This window comes from Lygodium microphyllum, chromosome 3, assembly GCF_053477565.2.
Source record: "Lygodium microphyllum isolate KBCC chromosome 3, Lygodium_microphyllum_v1.1.10, whole genome shotgun sequence".
Taxonomy (NCBI): Eukaryota; Viridiplantae; Streptophyta; class Polypodiopsida; order Schizaeales; family Lygodiaceae; genus Lygodium; species Lygodium microphyllum.
The window spans coordinates 121,697,671-121,707,259 of NC_141137.1; the positions used below are offsets into that span (position 1 = coordinate 121,697,671).

The 9,589-nt window shown below is 44.7% G+C and overlaps 1 protein-coding gene across 1 annotated transcript in view; it reads left to right on the forward strand.

Annotated features, from left to right (window-relative positions):
• ATG3 (autophagy 3 (APG3)) overlaps positions 1 to 8,710 on the forward strand; it is a 51,714-nt gene extending 43,004 nt beyond the window's left edge. Inside the window, exons 7-10 of the mRNA XM_087674725.1 lie at positions 7,809 to 7,874; positions 7,984 to 8,111; positions 8,213 to 8,310; positions 8,389 to 8,710. Coding sequence (XP_087530851.1) covers positions 7,809 to 7,874; positions 7,984 to 8,111; positions 8,213 to 8,303 — 285 coding nt within the window. The 3' untranslated portion in view covers positions 8,304 to 8,310; positions 8,389 to 8,710. The remainder of the gene's footprint in view (positions 1 to 7,808; positions 7,875 to 7,983; positions 8,112 to 8,212; positions 8,311 to 8,388) is intronic.
• Positions 8,711 to 9,589: the final 879 nt, after the last annotated feature.

Sequence of the window (9,589 nt, forward strand, 5' to 3'; positions counted from 1 at the left end):
TACCCCAAGGCATCCCACCCCAAAGCAGCCAAGGCATTGAACAAAGGGCGCATGTCGGCTGCCCAGTGGCCTACCAAGATTGCAAAGGCGATGGTTATCTTACCAAAGGAATCCAAGTAGTTACCCCAGAGAGGACAGGGCATTGGACAAAGGGTGCACGTCGGCTGCCCAGTGGCCTACCAAGCCCTACAAGGACGGATGGAACTACATGGAACTTTTGTGTGTTGTTTTTTTTTTTTTTTTTTTGAATAAGTGTGGTAAATTTTATGGGACGCGATCGATTGAGGAATAGTGACCTAGAAGACGGGAGTAGGGAGGATACACCCAACACATCACAAAACAGTATAAGCTAACCCATCTACTCAGGGTGTCGATGACGATGAAAAGTAGGTGATGAGGTATCCATGTGATGAAGAAGGATGGTGGTGTGGTAACAACGGCCGCCGGTAGAAACAACTTAGGATCCGCTCAAGTGGTGCTTTGCACAATGAGATGCAAAGTATGCTACATGCTGAAGAATGCCCATGCAGCAGGTGCCACTTGGACAATGTCCCTCATGGGAAAATTGTTCACCGGTCTTCGTGTGGTGCCGAGAATCATAAGGAATGAAGAGGAGGAGGAAGCATCCCGGCTGGAAGAGCTAGGTAGAAGTCACCGCCATGATAGCATCAAGAGAAATGCTGCACGATCCATCTCGGGAGGGGAAGCCTCCATATTGGTAGAATAGCAAAACTCCAAGGATGATGAAACCATGAAGGAACGGCGCACATCCCAAGTCTCCAGCCCAGGTAGGACTGGGCAAACTTGCATGTTAGCCCTACACTGAAAACAAAATATGCAAAGGAGATCAAAGTTTGCAATCACAGAGGTCAGTAGTGAGATGCTCCAAAAACAAACCAAAACCAAAATGAAAAGCTAATTGAAGGAACAAGTGCAAATATATAAATGTGTATGTGTATGTGAGTAAATGTAGCGGAAGACTTAAAATGTAGAGACAAAAATCCTATGGGCCTGACTCTAAGAGTGCGAAAAATGAATGCTAGATTGACCTAGGGTATCTGAAAGGACCTAGAGATATGCTAGTCTAAGAAGGCGGCCACCATCGCATACGTCGAGTAGCAGGGCTCTACCAAGGGAACGCCTAACGAGGTGGGGAGGAAGGTGAGATAGATGCATGAAGTGCAACGGGATCGGAACCTGCAGACCAATCAACCAATCCTTCAAGAGTAGAGAAGGATGGCCGCTGAGGTTGTCCGGGTGCCACATGTCCAACAGTCGCTGTGGGGGCTAGAGGAGCAGATGGGGCAACAGTGGAAGGCGTAGCCCCACTGGATTGTGAAGTTGCAGTGGTTTGCTAAGGCTTTTTAGGTGGAAGACCTTGGGCCTTGGAGTGACACTCCTCGTCCACATGGCCTGCTCTCTGGCAGTGTGTGCAAAACCGGTTTTTCTTAGGGAGTTGCTGCTAGATAGGTCTTGATTCTTTGGTTCCATTGGAGGAAGAGGAGTCACCCTTTGATTGGCTTGTCTTCGCATCTAGCGAGTTCTTGCCACTAGTGGTTTTCCCTCCCGAAGAAGAAGCAACCAATCCCCTCTGCTCTGAATAAGGCTGTGATGCGGATTTCTTGTGGACTTCATCATGCAGCCTTGCGTAACGTAAGAACTGGCACTCAAACTCGTAGAAGGTTGGCAATCGAGGTTGGGAGATGATGTGTTGAATGAAATTAAAGTATTTTGCAGGCAACTTATTCAAGAAGAATGTAACTTGATCGTCATCTGATTTTGGAGGGCCAGTAGTGGCGAACTCGGCAAGTAACTGCCTATAGTCAGCCAGCTTGACTTTTAGATCATCTCCTTCCTTAAGAGAGAACTCTTGAAGCTCAAAGTCGAGATTGATGCGTCGAGTATGATCACGAGCCGCATAGCGGTCGAGAAGGTGACTCCAACGCTTTGACGCGAGCGGGAAGTGCTGCGACTGAGAGTGAAACTCAGGAAGCAATCCCTGTAAATGAAGAAGATCAATAGAGGATCAAGAGAGGATAAGAGATGTAGCCGTAATTGAGTTAGACCTTGGTACGATGAATGATTGGGTCTATGCTTAGTTTGGAAGAAAGGAAGGACTATGTATCCTTGATTCAGGAATTTCGTGACATCTTTTCTTGGAATTATGATGAGTTGAGAGGTATTCCTCCCAGTTAGGCTATTCATATCATTATCCTAAAGGAAGGTAGCTGCCATGTGCAACAAAAAGTAAGGCGTATACCTTTCAAATCAAGGGATGTGCTATTCGAGGAATTGACAAAATTATTAAAAGCTAGCCTGATATTTTTTTTATAACACATAGAGTGGTGTTCACCAATCATTATCAAGAAAGAAAAAGAATAATCAGATTCGGCTTTGCATAGATTTCGGAGAGCTTAATAAGCGGGGAGAGTGTGAAGACGCACCGTAAGTTGAGGATGAAAACCCCTGCATATGAGTGGTCATGGGAGATGTGAAGCTGGGGATAGTGAGGGGGATGCCCATCACAGTCGACCCAGGAGTGATGGGTGTGCTCATTTGTTGAAAGGCGAGAGGCACTGTGTTAAAGGGTGGCATTCCCCCTAATGAAGTACCATGGTGCAAAGAGGTAGAGAATGGGGTGGAAAAGGAAAAGGTGCTAGGAGCGGAGATGGTAGATCCAACCCCTAGGGTGTGTGATGCAGATGTGGAATATAATCCAAGATTTTGGAAAGATGATGAGAGATGATCAAGGTGTGATATAGAAGAGGGTGGGATGGGAGGGAAGTGAGAAGTGTGTGTAATATGCTCAAATGAAACAAAAGTTGTAGATGTACCTGAATTTCGTTTGCTTCGTGAGCCCCCTCTATTGAAGTTCACATAAGCAAAGCCATCCGGATCCTGTACCTCAAAATAAGAAACAGGCGAGGGTTTTGATTCATGCAACACAAAAGAATTGTACAAACCTGACATTGGACCTGGCGGAGATGATGAAGATGGATTGCCAGACGTTCCGAATGCCGTATGTCCTCCATGATCGGAGAGGTAGCCAGCCTCACCAACCGGTCCGAATGTGGTAGCAAAACTGGTAGGAGGTGTGTAAACATCACCGTACTTGTTGCGATAGTACTCCTCAAAGTCCTCCTCTGTCATGTTAGTGAAATTTGGTGAAGGTGGAGTGTCGTCCTCCTCACTGAGTCCATAATGCCGTCTCAGGGTCTCCAATGATGGAGAAGCCTGATAAGACATCATAGGAACTGGAGAAGAAGGTGTCTGGGACATTGTGATTCGGTTACGACTCGTATTGTGTGCCTTGCACAAAGACTAGCTCTCAACAATATCCGTAGGATGCTCTTTACAAGATCACCGGCTCTGATACCATGTTAAGAAGACTGCCAGGGTTTGCACCGAGGACACACAGAGTGTACGACCACGACAGAAACACAAAGACACAGACACAGACATAGAGGGCAAAACTCAAACCCTAAACGCAAAACTCAGAACTCAAACACAAACAAAAGAAGGGAGAGAGAGAACACAACTCTAAAGTGAATGAATGCTGTAAATGAATGTAAGAGTGTACAGTGTGCTCAAGGGCAGAGCAATGTCGGAGTGTGACGTCCACCGAAGACGGATCCCAAGTGTGTGACCACCAGTCGGAGTGTAGGAGTGCTGAATAGTGAATGGCAGTAGGCTGGTCACCAAAATGTAGCAGTCTGGAGGCTGGAAACTGGTAAATGCAGCAGTGTACCACCGATCGGGGGCTGGAAACTGTGCAGAGTCTGCTATAAACAGCAGGCTGAAACAGTGTCTGAGAGTGTCAGGGCCTGCAATGCTGAAAACGCAGGTTGGCTGACCTTGGAGATGATGGACAGCAGGCTAGGACAGTTTGGAGCAGTCGCCACAGCAGCTGAGAGCTGTCGCCTATAGCAATGGACAGGCTGAAGATGATGTGGTTGCAGTCGATGATGGCCGGACAGCAGATGGAGGGGGGCTGCAGGCTGGAAACTGGGCGCCAACAGCAACAGAGGGTGTGTGGGCTGGTGTAACCTGCAAAACAAGGATGATGGCCGAATGGGGGCAGCCTGTCTATTTATAGATGTGGAAGGGTGCCCCAAAAATTAGGGTTTCCACTAAACTTTCTCGAACCACTCCTCGTTTTAGGGTTTCCACTGAACTCTCGAATTGCTCCCCGTTTTTAGGGTTTTACTCTAAAAGAGCGTTTTTAGTGTGTTTTGGGACTATTTAAGAGGCTAATCAACAAGTAATGCATATTTTAGCTCAACACCATCTTTATGTAAGCCACAGCTTTTTTATTTACTGTGGCCCAATCTGCATTAGACATTAGTGCAGGTTTATCTTCCTGCAAAGCATCCTCACAATCCTTTAGGAACAAAATGCCTTGCATACGGTCTTTCCAAAGGTCAAAGCTATGACCATCAAACCGTTTGATTTCCATCAAAGTCTTGATGTTTGAACTGGAAGAAGTTGCAGCCATTTTATTGCAAACACAAGAATAAATGCCCCTGAACTGTAAAAGCACAATCTGAACTAGCAAACACACTGCTGTTCTTCCTCAACCAGGGATAAATCTCTGCTGTTTGTACATGAACCAGCCACCACACAGGCAAAAAATGCAGAAATTTACCAAATTTCGCACAAACCCCCAAAAACTTCAAGTCCAAAATTGCATAAATGTCAGCCAATCATACCCAGTTGAGCAAAATTTTGCCAACACATGAAAAGCCCTAAATTTTTGGGATCAAATGTCAAGAAATTTTACTCAAAAGAGCAAAATTCTGACTAATTTGGCAAAATCCCCAAATTAATTGAGGTCACCATATGCAATGTTTGCAATTTCTGACTTGAAAATCACTGACAGGCATAAATGATGTCACATCTAGGAAAAGCCATAAATTTTCGGGCCAAATTTGCACAGATTTGGAAACTGTGCTTCCACGTGTGAACCCCCCTGTCAGGGGAAACGTTAGGGGAAGAGAATGAGAGAATTTTGAAATTTTTTCTTTAAAGAAAAGAATTTTGTAAGAAAACGAGGGGGAAACAGATCCGTTGACCCACTGTCCGGGTCTGTTGCTTGTCTCGTCAAGTGTGATGCTCGCCACTCTTGCTGTCGTCCGTCGCCAGTTGCTCACTGTCCGCAAGTTACGCCTTGAAGATTGTAGCTCCCGCGCTGGGCATTGGTTGCAGACCCGTCACGCTGTCACGCCTCGTGCCCACGTGCCCTGCAACTGTACTGCCCCGTCGCCTATTGGACTGGTCCCGTTGCGTGTTGCTGCACGCCTGTTGCCACACGCTCAGTAGTTGCCAAAAAGTTGCCTGTTCCCGTTGACCTGCTGTTGCCCAGTTGCCACGTCTTCTGCTTGCCGTCAGCTCCACCAGCTGATCTCGTCAAGTCAGACCAGACTTGTTAGGTAGTCCATGCCGTCAGCTGGTCTGATCTCAGAAAGCGTGCACAACTTGTGCTTTGATACCAGTTGTTGTGGAGCTCAGTTGGGGATGTGTAGCAACAATTCGAGGAGAGTGTGAGAGTGACGGCTAGTCAGAGTAAGTCAGAGAGGGAGAGTGAAGTACGATTAGATTTGAGTGTACCAACAATGTGTTGGTACACAAAGAGTAAAATGTATTTATATTTAGGGCACGTAAGGGTGTATTCACATGTACAATTTGCGTGTACTATACACGGAGGTTAAACTAGGCCTTTATCCCAACAAAGTGTGAGGGGATCCCTTTTAAATAGGACAGCCTAGCCCTACATTACGAACAGCCAAAAATGGGTAGGAAAAGACCTTCCAATAGCTAGAAATGGTCACTTTTTTAAACAAGGTGCCTTGCACACACCCCCCCCCCCCCCCCCCCCCCCCCCCCCCCCCCCCCCACCTTCCTTCCCCTTGCCTCACTACATTCTCGTGGGAGTGCGCAATGGAAGAAGGAACTTGAACATAGAGGAAGAGAGAGACAATTTGCAAGAGAAGAAGAAAAGAAACGTACATTGAACAACTAACAAATGCTAAATACAAGGATTGATCAATCCTTGCACACAGCCCATAGCGTCAGTGAAGGCACCAAATCAGGCTGATGATGACGGCAGCAATGGAGACAGAGGGAGACGATGGAGTCAGAGTGTGCACCTGCCAAGGAAGGAAGGAACATGATGATGTGTATGACTGCCAAGTGGGGAATGGCTATAAATAGCCACAAAATCCCTAAACTGGTTGATTGAAATTTGGAAATGCCATAAATTCTGGCCGATCACATTTAATGCTGGTTGTGGCACAATAAATGCCTAAAAAATGCTAGATGGTCACCAAAAAATTCGACTGGTAAGGACAATGTTCGGCAGGTGTGGACAGCCTGAGAAATGTAGAAACTACCCATGGAAAACTTTGTGAAACTCGACAAACAAAGAAATGCACCTAGATAGCCACTCTAGAATGAGTAGCCTTCCCCATCAAAACACATGACAGACCTGTGAGAGCTTCAAAAGTCCTCGTCAGACTGAGGCTCATAGGTAGGGATGACAAGGTTTGACAAAAATGGGAGCTGAGGATGGAAGGAAAAGTGTGAGGGGATGGCTTTTAAATAGGACAGCCCAGCCCTACATTACAAACAACCAAAAAATGGCCAGGAAAAGACCTTCCAATAGCTAGAAATGGTCACTTTTTTAAACAAGTCCTCCCCCTTCCCCTTGCCTCACTACATCCTTGTGGGAGTGCACAATGGAAGAAGGAACTTGAACCCAGAGAAAGAGAGACACAATCTGCAAGAGAAGAAGAAAAGAAACTTACATTGAACAACTAACAAATGCTAAATACATAAGGATTGATCAATCCTTGCACGCAGCCCATAGCGTCAGTGAAGGCACCAGATCAGGCTGATGAAGGAAGATGATGATGTGTATGATTGCCAAGTGGGGAATGGCTATAAATAGCCACAAAACCCCTAAACTGGCCGATTGAAATTTGGAAATGCCATAAATACTAGCCGACCACATTTAATGCTGGTTGTGGCACAATAAATGCCTAAACAATGCTAGATGGTCACCAAAAAATCCAACTGGTAAGGACAATGTCCAGCAGGTGTGGACAGCCTGAGAAATGTAGAAACTTCCCATGGAAAATACAGTGGAACCCGACAAACAAAGAAATGCACCTAGATAGCCACTCTAGAATGAGTAACCTTCCCCATTAAAACACATGGCAGACCTGTCAGAGCTTCGGAAGTCCTCGTCAGATTGAGGCTCATAGGTAGGGATGACGAGGCTTGACAACAAAACATCATCCCCCCCCCCGGAGCTCTGAAAGTCCTCGTCGAACTGAGGCTCACAGTTAGAGATGACAAGGCTTGACAAACATGACTGCCCCACACACACACACACACACACACACACACACACACCCTGCCCCCCAACAAACCACCCAAAACAAAAAGAACAGAGGAAACCACAAATACAGGCAATAGACCACTTTTGGGGCCTGTCTGGACTGCATGACTATACTGGATAGATCGGACGGGATTGTGTTGTTTGTGGACAGAATGCAACCATGGGACAGGCCTTTCAAAGCAGGGTCCAGCAAATACATTGAGCAATGGATAACATGTTCAGGGCTCCCTTGTAAATAAGGTTATGAATAACAATGCATCATAGTTGAGCTCATTTTAAATGTCTTGCAAACATTTGCTGTCTAATTGGAGTATGGTCTCATTGCTTTACAATATAATGTAGCTAAGAAGTATGCAGAAGAGTGGTTTTCAGCCATTAAAAAGGGTTTATCGTTTTTTTCTTTTCCCAGTGTCGAATGCCATTGCATTCAGAGCTTGTTCTTGAAGACATAAGTCAAGATCATGCCCATAAGACGGTAAATCAAATTGCAGTATCACTGTATTAAACATAACGTCTGCAAGTACTTGGTTTGTGCGGATTTTGTGTGAAATCCTGTTGAAGCTTTCTGGCATGCAATGTTACAGGTTACTATTGAAGATCACCCACATATGTCAGGAAAACATGCATCTGTCCATCCTTGTAGACACGGTGCAGTAATGAAAAAAATTATTGATGTGTTAATTAGCCGTGGAGTTGAGCCAGAAGTGGACAAGTAAGGATTAGAGGAGCAATGAGTTAAATCAGTTGGTTTAACAGAGCTCATGTTGAATTGTGGGGATTTAGTCTTATGTAGTGATTTTGTGCTTGTGACAGGTACTTGTTCTTGTTTTTGAAATTTGTGGCATCTGTTATCCCTACAATTGAGTATGATTATACAATGGATTTTGATCTTGGCAGCTCTTGATGAGAAGGTAATACATTCTCTTGGGTTTTTTGATACTGGACAATTATGAAAGTTTACATTGATTGCATGTTCTTTCATTTTGCAGTACTTCATTATCACTTGTCATTATCACTTGTCATTTGAAGTGCACTTCAACACAATACATCAATCATTGGGGAAAGCAGTTCTATGCATGATATGCATGATGGCCGTTTATCAATTTGAAGACTTTGGTCGAAGCCTACTTGAAAGTCAACACGAAGGGTACTGTTACACTGGTGTATATAATTCTTTTTACAATGTTCAGCCCAAATATTTTTTACAAGATCTGTAACCTTGTGTTGCACTGTTATGTAACCCCACTTTTGAGTGTATTCTGTTTCTTTCATTTTGTAAGATACCTTGGTGTCCTCCCCACCTCCACACAATCAATATCCCTGTAACAGTGAGGTAGTTTCAAAAGAATTCAACAGCTGCTTAATGTCTGTACATGCAATGCAATATTTTCAAGTAATGTTTTTTGAACACGCAGTTCTTTGATTTGTTATCTGAAATTGTTGGCCTGTGATCTGGTAGTTCATATGCAGAGGAAAACTGGGTAGGTATTATGAAGATTTGTATGTTTGATGAACTAAAAAGTGGGGAGAAAGCCAATTTCTGGTTGTGACATAAATTAATGTACAGGTCCAAAATGCAGCTTATGCCTAAAATCCCTATCTAGCATGCTATTAGAGTATAACCATCCTCAGCAATCTTTCACTAACTCCATCCAATGGGTACAATGGATATACCATATCATACATGGTGCAAGGGGTGAAGGGGCCTGCGATGCCTGTTATGCTTGGTCGTAGGTATGGTGCTCCCTTTTACAACTTGATGTGTTGCCTAGAGTGTCTTTTATATTGAAGTGGTAGTGTGTTGAGATAGTCTTGGCCTCGTAGCAGTTCTGATGTTTGGACCCGTCTGTACTATTAGCTTGGAGTGTCGCTCTTTGTGGGTCTGAAGAAGGTGGCGATTTGTGATAATGCAGGAGTTCCTCTCAATGCCTTCATAGCTCTGTGTGATAAAGACGGGCACATTTGATCAGGATGGTCTATAGCTTTACTAAGCATATTCCAAAACCCTTTTTAACAAAGTGATATTTTCTCCATTGATCTGTGGAATGCTGAACGTCTACGTTTGTCATGCTCCCTCTACCTCATTCATTGCCAAGTCTGTCCCCTGTCGCTTTGGACACCTCAACTTTAAAGAGTAGGATGATATCATAATCTGACCAGTATCAACCTTAATAGCTTGAGACATATGTA